Raw genomic sequence first — 18,774 nt, 5'->3', positions numbered from 1 at the left:
CCCCTCAAATCCGAAAGCCATGAGCATAGCCTGGAGCTCATCTTATGTGAAGTTTAAAGGAGGTGTATTGCAAGGGTTTTGCAATTTAAAAAAAACACTGCACTTAGATAGGGACATCAATAAGGTGAAAATGATGTACATAAGGGTGGGGGGGAACCAAGACAGACTGGGCTTTTTAATGTGACCCGCTGGGCCTAGTTCCAATTGGGAGCACATCTGTATAACAAAAACGTTTTTTTCTTTTGCAAACAGGCTTGGATTCCACCCACTGGGGTGGACGGGGGCGGGGCGGGTTTCAGGACATGGCCCACAAGTCAAATCCAGTCCCTCACACCTGTCTTACACAATCTTTCCTAAATGCCTACTTCTTTGGGAACTGGCAGTCTTGACTGGGAAGCCGTTTCCATAATACTGGAGCCACTACCATTAAGTCTCTGCCCTGTTCTTGCACCTGACTTTCATGAGTATAAAACATGGGTCAGCAAACTAAGGTATGCAGTCCGGATCAGGTCCAATTGACCTCTGGATCCGGCCTGTAAATGGTCCTGGAATCGCTGCCTGGATTGGCTTGATCGTTCGGGCTGCACCATTTTTTTTGCAAAAAAAAAATTCGGGCGCCATTCCCCCCGCCCACACAGCGGCGCCTCCTCCCTCCTGGCTTCTCCCCACCTTACGGAGGAAGGGAGCTCGGCTTTGATTGGTGCCAGCCAACCCAAAGCCTCGCCACATGCATGTTGAGGCGTGGCCCAGACTCGCCACCCGCCCACTGGCCTCTCCGTCCATGGCGGCACTGTGGCCATCATGACGGGTGCGTCGTGGGGCTTCGGCTGGAGCTTGGTGTGCCTGCTGGCCCCGCGCCTGGTGCCCAGAAAAACTGGCCCGGAAAGGAGAGGTGCCACCACCACTGACAGCTCCCAACCGCAGGCAGAGGAGGTAGGAAAGCAGGGGGAAGGGAGGGGGTGGGGGAGAGGGGGAGAGAGAGAAGCCCCTCTCCGCCACGTGTGTGTGCACGCATGTGCGCAGTCCGGCCCGCCACAAGGTCTGAGGGGCAGTGAACCGGCCCCCTCCTTAAAAGGTTTGCTGACTCCTGGTATAAAAGGAAACTGAGCAGAACTCAGGGAGGGCAAGAGAGTGCAGGCCTCCCAGATATGCTGTTCCTAGGTCTTATACAGTGGTGCCTCGCAAGTCGAAAATAATCCGTTCCGCGAGTCTCTTCATCTAGCGGTTTTTTCGTCTTGCGAAGCATCCCTATTAGCGGCTTAGCGGCTTAGCGCTATTAGCGGCTATTAGCAGCTAAGCGGCTATTAGTGGCTTAGAAAAAGGGGGGGGGAGGGAAAAAACTCGCAAGACTCGCAAGATGTTTTCGTCTTGTGAAGCAAGCCCATAGGGAAATTCGTCTTGCGAAGCGCCTCGAAAAACGGAAAACCCTTTCGTCTAGCGGGTTTTTCGTCTTGCGAGGCATTCGTCTTGCGGGGCACCACTGTAAAGCTTTGCAGGTGCGGATTAAAGACAGGGCCAGCCCTAACATCAGGCGGATTAAGGAAGATGGCTCAGGGGGCTGGGGCTGGAGTGGAGAACATCAGCAAGATATAGGTGGAAAGAGCTATTTCTGCTATACAACCTGCCCATCACCTCCCTGAGCTAGCTAGATGCCTTCAGGTGTAGAGGAGGACCAGTGTTAGAAACTCAAGATATATAAACTAGGTGCGAAATGGCTCCTTAAACCGGGGTTACAGTCACCAAAATAAAATGCCTAATTGCCATTTGGGGGTTAGACGGCTCGAAAGCCACATTTGACAATACAACTTCTTGGTTCCTGAAATTCATTCTGACTGTGCAGATAAAATATTAAGGATAGAATTCTACAGGATGTGTTGCTAGCGGGTGAAAACAGTCACGATCCAAGGATTCCCCAGGCTTGCACCTCCAGGTGGTGGATACATCAGGTGCCATGCTGTTGCCCAGGCATCTTCACTTGGTCACAAGTGGCCGATAGCCAGGATCAAAATGCCCCTGGCGCCTGGCTAATTTCAAAGGCTGTGGAGGATGTCCCATCGCCAGAGCTGAAGAAAAGGTTCTACTGCCAACCCGAACAGCTTTTGTACATAGAATTGAAGTGGGGGGGGGTGGAATCTTGTATTTCAACTAAGGCAGCACAATGTGTTAGGCTGGCCTTGATGAAAAGGTACTGGAAATCACAGAACAGCCTCGCTACTGCAAGAGAAAGAAAAAAATTCCCCACTGCTATTTATACCACAGTGACAGCAAGCATACAACAAGGAGTTTAATTCTGTCTACCGGAATGATCAAACTGCTTGTGGATTTTAATTATTCAAGAAGGATAGAGAAAACTAGGTCAGCATTCCTTGGCTGAAAGGGGATTAAGAAAATACCTCAAATCTGTACAATAGGAAGAGACAGGATAAGGAGACAGAGAAAGCCGTATGTATACAGCTGGCAATTGCACAGTGAAAAGATGTACAGTGGTACCTCGGGTTAAGAACTTAATTCGTTCCAGAAGTCCGTTCTTAACCTGAATCTGTTCTTAACCTGAGACACCACTTTAGCTAATGAGGCCTTCCGCTGCTGCACGATTTCTGTTCTCATCCTGAAGCAAAGTTCTTAACCCGAGGTACTATTTCTGGGTTAGCGGAGTCTGTAACCTGAAGTGTATGTAACCTGAGGTACCAATGTACGGACAATGCTAGGTCAAAAATTAAGGGAAATTAACAGAGCTTTCTTTGGACACAGATGGCTGCCACCAATTCCTAGTGCCTTGTGTGAATCTAGAGACAAGAGGATCTGATATACTTGTCTGCATTAGCAGAAGTGTAATGCTGATAAAAGAAGGGGAGGAAATCAAACCTGAGATACCACCGTATCTGATGCAATAAAAAGGGTAAATGGACCCCTGACCGTTAAGTCCAGTTGTGGACAACTCTGGGGTTGAGGCGCTCCCTTGTCGAGGGAGCTGGTGTTTGTCCGCAGACAGCTTCCAGGTAATGTGGCCAGCATGACTAAGCCGCTTCTGGCAAACCAGAGCAGCGCACGGAAACGCCGTTTACCTTCCCGCCGGAGCAGTACCTATTTATCTACTTGCACTCTGACGTGCTTTTGAACTGCTATGTTGGCAGGAGCAGGGACCGAGCAACGGGAGCTCACCCCGTCGCAGGGATTCGAACCACCGACCTTCGAATCGGCAAGCCCTAGGCTCTGTGGTTTAGACCACAGCGCCACTCGCGTCCTACTATCTGATGCAATACAAGACTACAATTCACAAATGAGAAAGACAGCAGCTAATTATCCACTTTTCAGGAAAAGATAATAAACTGATGAGCTTGTCACACTTCTACTTCTCTTTTGATTTCAAAGGGTGAGGGAGAGATTTTATTATTACAGCAGGAACAAATTCAGCAGGAACAAATTAATTTGCTTTCTTTAAGTACCCACCCCTCCCGGCAATAAGCTGTTTCAGAAAAGTTCTTCTGGGGAAAAAACGAATGGCTTTTGCTGTAAGCCATTTCCTGATTGCTAGAGAGAAACGGTGATGGAAAGGCTAAGGCAAGGTGAGAGAAAATGGAGGGGTGAAGAGTTGCAGTGGGATCATGCCAATGTCTATGGCCATTTTGCTCCCTTATAGGCTTGAATAAATCTTTTTAAAATGTTTTACTTTCTGCTTCTTCAGCTCTGCCAATGAGTGAAGACACGTGGCTGGTTGCTGATGCTGTTTGCAATTATGTCAACAGCTCTGTTGAAAATGTAAGGGTTAAAATATACAGATTTTCTCCAAGGACTCTGCTATTATGCAACAGGAAATTGTCTCTATGAGCTGAAAGGCAATGCATGCCTAGCAATGAATAGCTTTAATATGACTCTCACAGTAAGCCCACAATCCTAAGAATCCTTGCTGGAAGAATGCCCAACCAAAAATCCTGTAATTTTCAGATTAAAGGTGTCAAGTTTTAGCTTTAAAAAGTGGAATATGTAATTAATTAATTAGCAAGGCACTTCAATAACATGCTAGCATTAGGGAGCCAATGTATCCTGTAGATGTTTAAACTCTGAAGACATGGGGGTTTGAGTCTGTAAAATGGGAACAACATAGAGGTGCACATCACAGGGTTATTGCGAGGGAAAAATTTCTCATGTGGTTCAATCTGCGGCCATTATGATCCATGTTTAAAGTTAAATGTCTAAAGCCAACCATTCATTAGCTACAACAACTACGTCTTTGCCATTGACGTCTAAAATCAAGTCTCCAATAAGCAATCAACATTAAGAAAGAAAGAGGCCAATAATGAATGGCAATTTAATTGTACGAGTTAGCAGGTAGAAACAAACACTAAGCACATGAAACACAAAATATTTTGCTATCAGTTTTACCATAAAATAATGCCATGAAGAAATATTAACAACCTCAGATATGCAGATGACACAACCTTGATGGCAGAAAGTGAGAAGGAATTAAAGAACCTTTTAATGAGGGTGAGAGAGGAGAGCACAAAATATGGTCTGAAGCTCAACATCGAAAAAACCAGGATCATGGCCACTGGGCCCATCACCTCATGGCAAATAGAAGGGGAAGAAATGGAGGCAGTGAGAGATTTTACTTTCTTGGGTTCCATGATCACTGCAGATGGTGACAGCAGTCACGAAATTAAAAGACGCCTGCTTCTTGGGAGAAAAGCGATGACAAACCTAGACAGCATCTTAAAAAGCAGAGACATCACCTTGCCAACAAAGGTCCATATAGTTAAAGCTATGGTTTTCCCAGCAGTGATGCATGGAAGTGAGAGCTGGACCATAAAGAAGGCTGATCGCCGAAGAATGGATGCTTTTGAATTATGGTGCTGGAGGAGACTCTTGAGAGTCCCATGGACTGCAAGAAGATCAAACGTATCCATTCTGAAGGAAATCAGCCCTGAGTGCTCACTGGAAGGACAGATCCTGAAGCTGAGACTCCAATACTTTGGCCACCTCATGAGAAGAGAAGACTCCTTGGAAAAGACCCAGATTCTGGGAAAGATTGAGGGCACAAGGAGAAGAGGACGACAGAGGACGAGATGGTTGGACAGTGTTCTTGAAGCTACCAACATGAGTCTGACCAAACTGCAGGAGGCAGTGGAAGATAGGAATGCCTGGCATGCTCTCGTCCATGGGGTCACGAAGAGTAGGACACGACTAAACAACAACAATGCCAGAGAGACTTCCAGCAATATATAAATCACAGCTTTCGGATTTGCTCCCTTATGGCTGAGTTCTGAATGAATACAGCCACATCATTTATGTTATAATAGGACACCCTGAGAACATCGTAATGCAAGCTGACATTTTGTCTTCTGCCACAATGTTCATGCTGGGATATACCAGTAACTACAACTATTATGTGAAATGGCCATCAAGGATCAGCTGTTCAGGAAGAAACTTGATAAGCTTTTCTCACTTGCTCAACTAGCGGTGTGACCAGGAAAAGAGCTCTTTGTCACTGAGCTCTTTCACAAAACATTACTGCGTATGAGCCATAGGGATTGCAATTCAGATAAAAGGCAAGTGTGCTTCGTGCCTGATCTCCCTTTACTCTGCCTAATGTGCATTCATGGAACTATAATGAAAAGTGGTGGGGAGAATACAAATACATAGTTGTTTTTAGCAGCCGTACTGGCAACCACAATAGCATGAAAGGCAGTTATTTACTATCTACTGCAGCCATTCTCCCCACCCCAAGATAATATCCTCTTTATGAAAATTCCATAGACTTCTTCAGATTGCTTTCGATAGCCTCCGATAAGTTCAGTGCCTGTTGAGCAAGCAAAAGCAGCAAGAGATAAACAGGTCCATTTTCTCTGTTCCAGTAAATATACCGAGTTGATTGCTAAATACTTTTTATGAAGATCTCAACTCCTGTCTGTTTCAGAGTGGACTGCAAGAGCTCAGAAGGGGCCCGAAAGAAGCACTCCTGGCTTGTTAGAGCAAACTGAACACATAAGCTAATTACCTAATCTGTTTGGGCAGTCCGGAAATGCAATGTGATGTATATAGTTTGACTGATTTCATGAGGACCCATAATAGTCCTTTGGAAGTGGGGGGGGGGGGGAGAGCAAAGCAATGGCAAATTTACGAACAGTTGCAATATGCAATTCTTACAGGGGCTTTGTACCTCTATTCACAATGCAGCAACTTAGCTTGTTTTTTCCCCAAAAAAAATAGATTTGTGTCAAAACTTTCAATATTATTATCCAACCTACTTTAGAAGATATTATGTTACCCACAGGATAAACAGAATAAGGATGCATTCTGAGCGTTTTGCAAACGTTGACAAAAAAATAGTTACTGGATGCAATTTGTTTGTTTCCCTTTTACAAATTTGCTCTCTATGTTTGGCTGGGGCAAACTGATGCTTCCCCTGCCAAGTGGCTACATCGACCCAGTTAACTTTCACTGTCTGCCACTGCCGCACCCTTTTCCAAATTCTTACTTGAGGTCTAGTCCTACAGTGCATCTCAGTCCTTTTAAAGACGATGTGTTTTCAACTGGGAGACAGCAAAGAGGAACTCTTGCCTGCAGGAGAAGTGCTTTGCAGGAGTGGATAGCCTGAATATCACCCTGAATATTCAGGTGGTAGGAGACCTGCATTTGCCGCTCAGTTATCATATAAAACACCTTTTATCAGCCTCCTCCAGAATCATTGTTTCATAAGTTGTGGCCCAAAGAGCTTAGAATTTATTTGGAACTGTTTTTCTTATAACTGCTCCCTTTCCCTTATGGGGTATTCCGTAGCCCATATAGAGTCCTGAAGAAGGTTCCCTATCGGCAGAAGAAAATAACAGAGGCCAGCCAGAGTATATTGAGAAGCAAAGCGGCTAGTAAACCTGATCTTTATTAAAGGAACTGTTGCAACAGGGTCCCCACTCACCATATGCAGGAGGGAGGAGAACCCTGAACAATGGTGCACAAGGCCTTATACAGACTTTTGAAATTGCCCACCCTGTAGCCCAAAACCCGCCCCCTGAAACATCAGACATACACCACAGAAGGAGGTGGTCTCCAGCAGAAATCCTGCCTGCCAGGATACCCGAAAATGGTCACTGATTGCATTACCTGGGCAGCCTGGCCATTCTTTTGTGATGGTTAATACTTTAGTTCCTGAATGGAGGTCACAGGCTCACCCTATTCATACACAAAGATGCCCTTAAGACAGGATTTGTAAGTGAAACAACAATGGGAAGACTTTCCCCATTTGCCTCCCTTACTGCAGAGGAATATCTGAGGTCATTGGGAGAGTCAGAATGGCTTCAGGATTGCTTTCCCATTCTATTTCAGACACATGGTTCATATATTTAGATATGTGTGCATTTATGAATATTTATTCTATATCTGAGACCTCCAAATTCTTATACAGTCATACCTCGGGTTAAAGATGTTCAGGTTGAGCATTTTCAGGTTGCGTTCCGCGGCGACCCGGAAGTAACGGAACGGGTTCGTTCTGGGTTTCGCCGCTCGTACATGCACAGACGCTTAAAATGACGTCACGCGCATGCACAGAAGCGGTGAATCGTGACCCGTGCACATGCGGGTTGTGTTCTGCTCAGGATGCTAACAGGGCTCCGGAACAGATTCCGTTCACATCCAGAGGTACCACTGTAACAGTACCCTGCTTAAGAAGTCTAGTGGTTGTTGTTTAGTCGTTTAGTCATGTCCAACTCTTCGTGACCCCATGGACCAGAGCACGTCAGGCACTCCTGTCTTCCACTGCCTCCCGCAGTTTGGTCAAACTCATGCTGGTCGCTTCAAGAACACTGTCCAACCATCTCGTCCTCTGTCGTCCCCTTCTCCTTGTGCCCTCCATCTTTCCCAACATCAGGGTCTTTTCCAGGGAGTCTTCTCTTCTCATGAGGTGGCCAAAGTATTGGAGCCTCAGCTTCAGGATCTGTCCTTCCAGTGAGCACTCAGGGCTGATTTTCCTTAAGAAGTCTACATATAGCAATTCAAAACCTTTCGCACACCTTATCTGAATCTCTACAGCAAGTACTAACAGCCCCGCCCTCTACCAACTGAGCTAAACTAAGAGGTGCTTGTTTACATATATATGTATGTATATTATATATATATAACTTGTGTGTGCTTGCTTGTATCAGGTAACCACAGCCTGAGGCTCTCTCACTACTCCGTCCGTAGAATCACAGGATCCACAGCATTGTAGAGTGGGAAGGGAGCACCAGGGTCATCTAGCCCAACCCTTTGCAATGCAGGAACCTTTTGCCCGACGCGGGTCTCGAACCTACGACCCAGCGATCAAAGAGCCTCACGCCGTATCAACGGAGCTAGACCCTGCCCTGCGAGGAGGCGGGGCGACGCCGAGGGAGCAGGTAAACGAGAACGCGGACTTACCCCCCGCGGCCGCCGTAGTCGATTCCCGCAAGCGGAGGAGGCGGCGTTCCAAGCGACAGTGTCGCGCGCGCGCCGCCCGGCTGTGGGTTCGCCAACCTTGGGGACCGAGCTCTCGCGATAACCTGACGACCTCGCGCGCGCGAAGAGAGGAATGCCGAACGCGTCCACGTGACAGGACGGGGCGGGGCAGCGAAAGAGGAAAGGCATGGGCTGCTGCGCGCGGGGCTGGGCTTGCCTCGCGGCTCCCGCGGCGCGAGGGTGGGGGCCCGGGCGGGCCTGGCTCCGTCTCCATGGCAACGGCGAGGCGGCGGCCTGCTGCGGGCGGCGCGCCAAGGGCAGTGGCGGAGACCCCTTCGCGGGGGCCCGGCGGCGGCAGCAGGAGGACTGGAGGCACCGCAACAAGACGGTGCTGACGTACCTGGCGGCCGGCGTCGTGGGCGTGGCGGGCATGTCCTACGCGGCCGTGCCCCTTTACCGCCTCTACTGCCAGGTGAGAGGTCCCCTCGGGGCTCGCTTCGCGGAGAGGGCCTGCCTCGCAGGGTTGTTGTTGTTGTGGGAAGCCAAGCATGGGGGGGGGGGCCTGCGAGAGAGCGTTTCCCAAATGCAGGGAAAGAAGGAAGCGACTGCTGCAGAGTCAGGGGAGCGACGGGGCTGCTTCCTTTGCCAAGCTGCGTGCAACCCGCTGCTGCTTTCTACCTGACTCGCAAATCTGCAAAATCCAACTGTTTGCATGAGTAGGGTCACTGGATCTCCCTTTGTTTGAAGATTGTGTGTGCTGGATCTCTCCCCCAAGTTGGATGAGCAGGGGCTGCCACCTGTCTATTTTATTTTATTTTAGTTTTTTTTATTTATACTTTTCGAATTCATACATTTTCATTGGTTTTACAATCAATTTGACACTTCAAAATTGGATTTCCTCCCCCCCCCCTCTTTTTGGGGCACCTTAAATTTATTTTTCAATATCTTCTGCATATCCAAATTTGTTTTAACTTGCTCGTTTATTTATCTACTGTAAGTATATATTATAAAACTGCAGGTTATGGCAATGATCCTGCTAATGTTTTTATCTGTTTACAATTTGTCTGTAAATATTCAATAATCCATTTCCTTTCTTTTAGAAAAAGTTTGTAATCTTGATTTCTTATTCTTCAGGTAAACTTCACCATTTCTGTTGTGGGGAGCCAAGCATGGGGGAGGGGCCTGTGAGACAAATAAAAACAAATAACAAATAAAAAAGAATGCATTCTACCAGTCATTGCCCACGTAGTGTTAGAAACTGATATATGAAAGCTAGGAGCTAAATGGCCACCTTAAACTAGGTGATGTGTTCAACAATGGAATGTCTAGGCATCCTTTTTAATAACAAGAATACAGAGCTGAAAATGAACTGCAGCTAAAATCATATGTTCATTTTTCACATTGTCTAGTCCTCCCCCCCCCCACCCCCATAGTCTTAAGAGGGTCTCTTCTCTGGTCTTCAGAGAGTGGCTGGAAGTGAGGAGGCAGAAAAAGCTTCTTCTTTCCTTCCACCCTGCAGTTTAATCTGAAATCTTAGGTAAAAGTACTGCGCCCAGAGCTCATATATTGCTCGCGCTAATGAAATGCCCTGTCACATAATGTGCCTAGAACAATGGGAGTTTCAAACACTGCTCACATTTACAGAGTACACCTACATATGGGATCTTGTTAGAACACCTATCCAGCACTGTTGAGGGTATTACTTGAAAACAGCACTTAGTTGAAGCAGATCTTAAAGCAAATCTTAGTTGAACATGCAAGCATTTAGACAAATAACTGTACCATGTAGCACATGCCTAGAAATCACTTGAAGGGTAAGGAAGTAAGTCTTTTCAGATAGTTTAATTGGGTGCAATGGACTCTTGCCATGTTTGTTGCCCGTCTAGCTTTTGTACACAGAAGTAGCAGCTTTTATGTTGGTTGTCTTGTGAAAGCTTTCTTGAAAGAGATTGTTTCTGTTTAATTCTTGCCTCAGATACCATTTCTTGTTTTTAATCAGGCGATTGTTAATTACAGCTTCTTTTCCTTTAAGGCTACTGGACTTGGAGGGTCAGCGGTGGCAGGCCATGGTTCAGGAGAGATTGAGACAATGGTACCTGTTAAAGATCGCATCATTAAGGTTACCTTCAATGCAGATGTACATGCAAGCCTTCAGTGGAATTTCAGACCTCAGCAGACTGAAGTATATGTAAGTTATTAAAATTTTGTAGAGATGGGTTTCATATATGTCTGGGGGTGTTGTGGTTTATTGATAGACAGAGGGGCAAGGGTCATAAACTAGCCACACTAAATTGCAGTAATCATAATGAGAGGCTGCTTGTTTTATAATCTGCTTTATCTGGCATTAAGGTCTACAGACTGCAGTATAGCAGTTGTTCACCTGTAAGAGTCAGAAGTTGGTGCGGTTTTTCATCTTCATAGAATTCTGAACCTACCATTCTGAACCTATCCGCATCCCAAAGTAAAATTAATTTGAAATGGGGCAAAGTAGGAGGGGAAAGGATATACTGTTTGCACAAATGCTGCTGTTGGTGTGATATCCCTGTTATTGCTAATGTTCGAAAATACTCTGCTTTGGATTTACTAATTTTGTTGGAAATATTTATAATCCTCACCCAAAGGTCCCAGGCGGGAAATAAATGCAGTCTAAACCAAAATTAAACAATAACATTAAACAGCACAAGTCAAAGGCTAAATTCTGATTGGCCCTTATACAGGGTAAGGATGCAGTTAGTCTATTGCCAGTGATGGGTAAAGATTACCTCCTGGCAAACAGGCTCACAACCCCACGCTACCTATTTGCTCTGAGCACAGATACAGTTATCCTTTTGTGTTTCCACACGTAGGGAAATGCAATATCTTGCTGCTGCTGCTGCTACCGAATCAGCTTGTGGACTCGAGTTATTATTTAGTTACTACATTTAGTTTGCCTTTCTCCACCAAGCAAAAGGCACTGTGTGTGTTTTGTCCTTGTCCCACCCCACCCCCAAACAACAACACTGCCCCAAAAGTCACCCAGTGAGCTTCTTTGCCAAGTGGGAGTTTGAATCTGGGTCTCCCCAATCTCAGTTTGACCCTAACTGCTATGCCATATTGAATCAGTCAGAGACGTTGAGTGAGCCATAGTGCACTTCTCTGAGTTCCTGGCTGGAAGAGCACAGCAGCATGCTATAGAGACACCCTCTTTGCTGGAGACCTTACTTTTATGTAAATCTGCCCTCCATGCCACATCTGCATGAGAAATAAACTCGCTTTCCTTTGAGCTTTTGGCAGTTTCTTGATTTAGACCTACTTTAGACGGGAACATTGTTAGCATTCCAACACAGAATGCTGATGAATGTACAGGTGTTGTCTACTTCAGGTGAGTTAGCGCAAGGGTTGACAACCTTTTAGGACCACTGGGCATGTTTTGAATTTTCAGAGTGTGCTAGCGACACCAGTCACAAAATAGCTGTGGGGGACGTGGCATAACACAGAATTCGAGAGATATCCCCAACAAGTACAAGCATGCACACTGATGTTGTTGCTGTCTAGTAGCAACAGGGAGCATTCCCCAGTCCCAGGAAAAATCTACAAGGTGGCTACACCACACTTTCATTTCACATAAATTGCTTAAAGGGGACCTGCACATTTCCCCCTTAACTTGCATAAGAGGGCTGGATACTTATTTTTTAAAAAGGAAGAAAACTGGGGCATCAGTAAATCCCTTTGCAGGCATCAGGTTGGTGACCCCAGCATTAGCATAATTTGAATCAGCTGTACAAATTTAGCAATATAAAAACCTAAACACTGAAGAAAAGCCCTGCTGGATCGAGCAAAGGGACTGTCTAGTCCAGCACTGTGTTATCATAGTCCGCCCGCCCCCCAAATGCCCATGGGAAGCCCGCAATAAAAACCTGAGTGCAACAGCATTCTCCCAACCTGCAACTTGGGTTCAGAGGCAATACTGTGACTACTAGCCATTTATAAACTTACCCACCATGATGCAATTTGGCTGGCAGTGACATAGGGGAAAGCAAGAAATCACTAGAGCAACTTCTTTTTACAGGTGGTTCCAGGAGAGACCGCACTGGCATTTTATAAAGCAAAGAATCCCACTGATAAACCAATAATTGGAATCTCTACCTACAATGTGGTACCTTTTGAAGCTGGGCAGTATTTCAACAAGATACAAGTAAGTGTAGTATGACGCGCTAAGAGTGGACTGCTGCTGCTGCTAACTGAACTCTCCTACTTTTGAAGCCTGATTCTGTTTTAATCCATGTTAGCAGCAATATCCAAGATGTAGGTATATGCCCTCCACTTTCCTTGTCATTGGTGCAAGGAAAACTTACCCCCCAGACTCAGGATCTAGCGCCACCCTTTGCTCTGAAAAAGCTATTAAAGAAAAAGTTTTTTTCTTTAATATCTGCTGTATCTTCTAAGACAAAGTAAACCTGTGTGATTTTGAATAGTTCAAAATATAACACACACACACACACCCAAAGTGTGGATATAATATGGTTTAATTTGCTGTCAATGGTGCCAACGCTTCATGTTAAATCCTTGGGGTGATCTCCATTTAAGTTATAGTCAGCATAGACTCATTGAAATTCATGGAGTTTAGTCCATTAATTTCAGTTGCTGTACTACGAGTATGACTAACCCTGGATATTACCCTTTGCATTAAAGCGGGTATTACAGTTTTCACAAGACAGTGGCAAAGTGAATAGTATATGGATTTTTCAGGTCCTTTGGTGGAAAATATCACAAATAGCATTTTGCCACATTTAATTGAACTAGGCACAGAGGTTCCCCTCCCCCTTAAACTAGATTGTGGATATATTGTTGGCTTACTATAAACTTCAGAAACAATTCTAAACCCTCTTTCCCCCACATTTACAGTGTTTTTGTTTTGAAGAACAACGACTTAATCCCCACGAAGAAGTGGACATGCCGGTATTTTTCTTCATTGATCCTGAATTTGCAGAAGACCCAAGGATGGCCAGTGTTGACTTGATCACTCTTTCTTACACATTTTTTGAAGCAAAAGAAGGACAGAAACTGCCACTCCCGGGTTATAACTAATAGTACAGCAGATGGACACTGCAGTGGAGATTCCTCTGCTATTCAATAATTGTGATCTACAGACTGCAAAAGCACATTGCTTAACTCAGTAGGAAGATACTTAAAAACTGTAAAAGTTCTGTTTTAGATATTGAATCGTATAGATTTGAAGATGTGACGTTTAATTTTGCACACAGGAACCATGATTATGAATAATAATTATAAAATGCATGTGGCGGGTGGTATTTTCAAATCTAATTTAATTTTAGACACTGCTAAAGCTCCTTTAGCTGTTTGCAATATATCAGAGGTAGCACTCTTCCATAAATTGTGTGAAGGTTTGTAACCAAAGTACAGATGCCATATGAAATGTTATGCTGAAACTCAGCTGTTCTTTGCCATCTATGTTCTTATCAGTGGCATAGCGTGGGGGGTGCAGGGGGGGGGGCGGCCGCACCGGGCGCAACATCTGGGGGTTAGGGTTAGGGGGCGCAAATCCACGGGTTAGGGGACGCAAATTACTTGCCTTGCCCCGTGTGCTGACAACCTACACTACGCCACTGGTTCTTATTCTCATAAACTGAACTCAAAAGAATCTGTAACCAACCCAGAATCAAAGGAATTCACCTCTTATAAGTTCCCTGATTATTATTTTTAGACTTATTTTTTTTTTCTTCCTCCTAGCCGTAACTCTTTCCTCCTACTATTCCCTTCTGTTAAAGTGACATTGAAGGTTAGCATATTAAACTTTGGTACTAACCTTAGAGCTGCATTGGTACCCAGATGGTGAAAAGCAGAGTTAAAATAAATAAATTTATTCTGCCTTTTTTAAAAAAAATCATGACTGTTTTGGACATTTATTCTGAATATAGTTTACATATCAGGGTGCAGAGGGACTTTTCCTGCATGTATTTCAGCTATGCTTTGAAGTACATGAAAGCACCTTTTAAAAAATAAAGATCAAATGACAGAATATTTCTAGGGATTCTGGCACTTTGGGTTGATAACAGTTTTACCTGAATTTTCTGTGCCCTGTATATTTTGTTGGGTGAAATTCCTAGCCAATGTGAATAGAACTCCCAATAAAGATAGATGTACCTTGGGGTGGGCAGGCAGAAGACAGAAGAGGTATTGGTCATGGCAAACAGAAACATCGGCTAGTTTCAAAATATCTAAACTACAACTGACAGTGATGTTAAATGTATGATTCCAAAATGCAGTGAAGACTCAACAGAAACTTCAGCTCAAAGCTGGATAGCTGCAGAGGAAATAAACTTATAAATAAAGCAGCAACGGTGTGATGCCTTACTTAACACTGGCATGCAAACATTTGACATAAAATGCAGGAGGCAAGCTATAAAACCAAATAGGAAAGAGCTGTGTTAAACTGGAGAGTTGTGCAGCTACTGAAACCACCCATTAGCTGGTTTCTGACCGCATTTTATTTGGATTGTATAAAAACAGCATAGGAATTGTAAAACATAATTAAATACTACATAGCAATCAGACTTAAAATGTACCATCTGCAGTTAGCAAGCATTGATTTGAACAGCTGATTGTAATGACATTCATTATAAATAGGTTTGGCAGTCACAGTCTCAGAGCAGTACATATTTTACTTTAAATCAGAAAGAAGGCACTTCCTCCCATCACCCTTTTACATTGTATGATCCTATGACCCAAGTGACTGTCCTTACCTGCTTAAAGATAACTTTAGTTGCTAATAGTACCTGCTTAATGTGGAAAACAGCTACAGTAACAAACAATGGCAGAGTTGCTCCAAAATACCTTAAAGAGGAGTGTGCTTATGTTCTTGCTGTCCCCCATCCATCTGCTTAGTGCCTTGTTTAGCTGCTCCCAATGAAGCCCATGAAAACTAGAGCATTTGTGGCTTCCCATCACACGTGCAGCTCTTTAAAGAATGTTAGGACAGAAATGGAGCAAGACTTCTACTACAGCAAACCCTCATGAGACTACAGTCGTACCTCGGAAGTCAAACGGAATCAGTTCCAGAAGTCTATTCGGCTTCCAAACATTCAGAAACCAAAGTGCAACCAACTTCTGATTGGCTGCAGGAAGCTCCTGCAGCCAATCAGAAGCCCTTTCAGATGTTTGGATTCCAAAAATAGTTTGCAAACCGGAACACTCACTTCCAGGTTTGCGGCTTTCGGGAGCCAAAACGTTAGAGAACTAAGCTGTTCAAAAACCAAGGTAAAACTCTTTTCACATTCCCCTCTGCTTTGGAATAGCTTGTGCAAGTCTTGATACAATGAGTGGATTACATAAACTATTTAGAGAAAAGTGCTATAGTGACTAGTCATCAGAAGACCAGGAAACTTGCTATGAAACATCTGATTTCAAAACTATGTGCCTGGTTAGCAAATAGTTTTACAGGAAGATTATACTGAGAGGATAGAGGGGTAAGGTCCACCCCCACAAAATGTATCACTAAATCCCAGATAACAGCTTAAAGGCTAGCTAGAACCTTGATTTGGTCCTGGACCTCTAGCACAATGATGCACATCAACTTAAATCAACTTCCATTATGTAGTTCTACCTATGGAAAAAGTTGTTTGCTTTTATAACTAAACAGAATGTACCATGAAATAAAAGTACCTTATTTTTCTAAGTGCAAAGTTTCTTTTATAATTACAGTCTTGGGTATTTTGCTCCCTAGAAAGAATGGTTTTTTTGGGGGGGGCATGCTGTATAGAATTTGTAGACTTTGGTCCAAAGTATACGCACAAGTAGAACCTTGCATTCTTAACGATCAACTGAACTTAATGTAATGCACTTAAGGGAGGATAGGTTTTGAATCTCTTCATATGAACGGTGTGACGCATCCAAATCATCTTCCAAAAATTGTCCTCCTATTCTTTGTCACAGAACTGACAGGTTTTGAGTGATCAAAATAGTCTCTAGTACTGGTAAAGTACTGGTTCTCTTGGACCTCTGCTTTTAACAACTGGCGTTGTTTCTAACACTTGCTTTGAATAGGTGTGCATCAATTTCTTCATATATAGGTCTGAAATCAAAAGCACAAGATAAAACACTCTTTTGTGACATGAATAACAAGGATTAGTCAATTACAGGAGAGCTAGAGGCTGAGCCCCACATAGCCTAAAACTCATTTTGCTTCATTATCCATGGTATCCAATTCCTCGTAGCAAGAATGGCCAGCTCGTGGTCTGCAGCCCACATCCAGCCTTTCAAACAATTTTCTTTGACCCCAACGGACTTAGCTTCAATGAATGTCTGTAAAAATGAATGGTCAGTGAGTCTGCCCACAAGTTCCCTAGTAACAGAAATAATCTCAATGTGTGAGGGAGATAATTGGGTTGTTTCCCGTGCTCAAAATGTGTGAGCAGAGCAGACTTCCATTTCTGCAGTGGGAATGCACTATCCTCTCCCCTGCACACATGGAAAATCTGATTAGGAGGGTCGCTCACCCAATGGTGGATTTTGCTCACCGTGTTTATCTTCTCTTTTGGATTTTGTATGTAATGCTTTTTCAGTGTTTTACTTCACGTAATTCAGATCTGTGAGGCCCTCGCTGCTTAGCCAGCTTTGAATCCATGCTCTCAGCTTTGTAATTACTTTTCCATGGCTCGGATCCAGAGTTCCTATTAGTAGGACTTCCATCACAAGACACTCCCAGCAGAGGCAGGAGGGGGAGGCAATATCTGCCAATTCTTTCCCCTGCAGGTTCCCGAAAAAATTGCCACCTTGTCCTGCAGAAATCTGCTGGATCTCTGTCCCTTTCACTAAGCAGAAATGATACTCTGGATCCAACCCTAGGGATTTACTTAAATATGTATTTTTACTAACGACAATATATTTTTCAAATAGTCCTGATTAAACAACAAATGTGCCACCAAGAATGGTTTTTTGGTCAAATTTAATCAAATCACTCATTTACCTTCAGTTGCCAACACCCTGAATTGTATTATAAATCTGGTGTATCGACAAGCAGTAAATTCGTCATTCTCAAAATTACTTACTCTGTTTTGTCACTGGGAGCTAAGGGGTCGAATTCCATTAGCTCGTAATAATTGGGAGGAGGCGGACTGCTTTTTGATACGTCTGTGGAAGAAGGAAACCCAGAGATGTTAAAAAAAAAAATAGTTAGCATCATTTTGCTTTGCTTATGTAAAATTATAACCAACCAAAGTCCCAGGTACCTTCTTCTGTAATTCTAGGGTAAGGCAAAATTATACAAGTGGATCATAGCAATAGGAAAGAGCACAATAGAAGCATGAAAAGGTTTTACGGACTCAAATATATTTAACCACATAGGAAGTTGCCTTATTGGACCAATGGTCCATAACTTGGTATTCTCTGCATTAACTGGTAGGCTAACTCTCCAGGATTTCAGACAGGGAATATGCTCCCAGCTTTTCCTGAAGATTGAATGCCTTTTGCATGTTCCACTGAGCAATGGTCCTTCCCTAGTAAAATGTATTACTAGAACACAAAACTGTAGCTGCACTTAAATTTCCCAGGCCTTCGCATCGCCCAACGTTGTGCAGGATGGTCTGAATTTGCAGCGGTTCTCAACCTGTGGGTCCCCAGATGTTGTTGGACTACAACGCCCATCATCCATGAGCTCTGGCCTTGCTAGCTAGGGGTGATGGGAGTTGTAGTTCAACAACATCTGAGAAAGGCTGAAGGGAACTCACTTATTTCTTCCCTGAAGTCTGGAAAACGCATTAAGCTGAGCTTACTTAAAATCCCCCTTTCCGGCTCAATTCAAGTCATTTAGGTCTGGGAAGGCCCGGGCCAGCATGCACGGCCTCTCCAGAGATAAAATTAACGAATAATTTATCTAAAACCAACATGTTCAGGCTTGCATTATGCAGTTGGTTCCCTTGGGAAAGCTTTCCCTTGGGAAAGCACACCTTGGCCTTGAAGCCTATCCAAAACAGGTCATAGTCCAAGTTGGACATAATCCTGCTGACATATAAGAAAGCAGTCGCAACTTAGGTAATGTCAACTGTAGTTGGTTAGACCTACCTGCTGGGGGCACCTCTCTCGAGCCATTACTCTGAAGGCTTATGGGATGCACAGGTACTGGATTTAAATAGGTGTTCACCTAAGGGAATGAAATGAATTAAATCAGGTATGTAGGAAGATAGCTTTGTGAAAAAACTGGTTTAGCCTCACATGCTGGTTTATTCTTGCATTGTTTACGTCTTAATGTGAGGATTAAAGTTAGTATCAGCAGAGACAGAAATCCTTTAACCCTGTTGCTGCTTGCAATACAATTCTCTCTGCGATTCAGAAAGCGTTTACAGAGATACCTTGGTTCTCAAACGCCTTGGT

The 18,774-nt window shown here is 44.2% G+C and overlaps 3 protein-coding genes across 3 annotated transcripts in view; 1 reads left to right on the top strand and 2 right to left on the bottom strand.

Annotated features, from left to right (window-relative positions):
- STXBP4 (syntaxin binding protein 4) overlaps nucleotides 1-8,509 on the bottom strand; it is a 136,031-nt gene extending 127,522 nt beyond the window's left edge. Inside the window, exon 1 of the mRNA XM_081849703.1 lies at nucleotides 8,389-8,509. The gene's annotated coding sequence lies outside the window, so the exon portion shown is untranslated. The remainder of the gene's footprint in view (nucleotides 1-8,388) is intronic.
- Nucleotides 8,510-8,578: 69 nt separating this feature from the next.
- Nucleotides 8,579-13,839, top strand: COX11 (cytochrome c oxidase copper chaperone COX11). Its single transcript, XM_081849969.1, has 4 exons — nucleotides 8,579-8,878; nucleotides 10,439-10,594; nucleotides 12,455-12,580; nucleotides 13,291-13,839. The coding sequence occupies exons 1-4, from the start codon at nucleotides 8,594-8,596 to the stop codon at nucleotides 13,471-13,473; spliced, it is 750 nt and encodes a 249-aa protein (XP_081706095.1). The 5' UTR covers nucleotides 8,579-8,593; the 3' UTR covers nucleotides 13,474-13,839.
- Nucleotides 13,840-14,834: 995 nt separating this feature from the next.
- Nucleotides 14,835-18,774, bottom strand: part of TOM1L1 (target of myb1 like 1 membrane trafficking protein) — a 64,989-nt gene continuing 61,049 nt past the window's right edge. Inside the window, exons 13-15 of the mRNA XM_081849672.1 lie at nucleotides 18,466-18,544; nucleotides 17,454-17,535; nucleotides 14,835-16,477 (exon numbers count right to left, since the gene is read on the bottom strand). Coding sequence (XP_081705798.1) covers nucleotides 16,411-16,477; nucleotides 17,454-17,535; nucleotides 18,466-18,544 — 228 coding nt within the window. The 3' untranslated portion in view covers nucleotides 14,835-16,410. The remainder of the gene's footprint in view (nucleotides 16,478-17,453; nucleotides 17,536-18,465; nucleotides 18,545-18,774) is intronic.

The sequence above is a fragment of the Podarcis erhardii genome, assembly GCF_964252035.2.
Source record: "Podarcis erhardii genome assembly, chromosome: 2".
NCBI classification, from domain to species: domain Eukaryota; kingdom Metazoa; phylum Chordata; class Lepidosauria; order Squamata; family Lacertidae; genus Podarcis; species Podarcis erhardii.
This window is presented reverse-complemented; position numbering and strand designations above follow the sequence as displayed.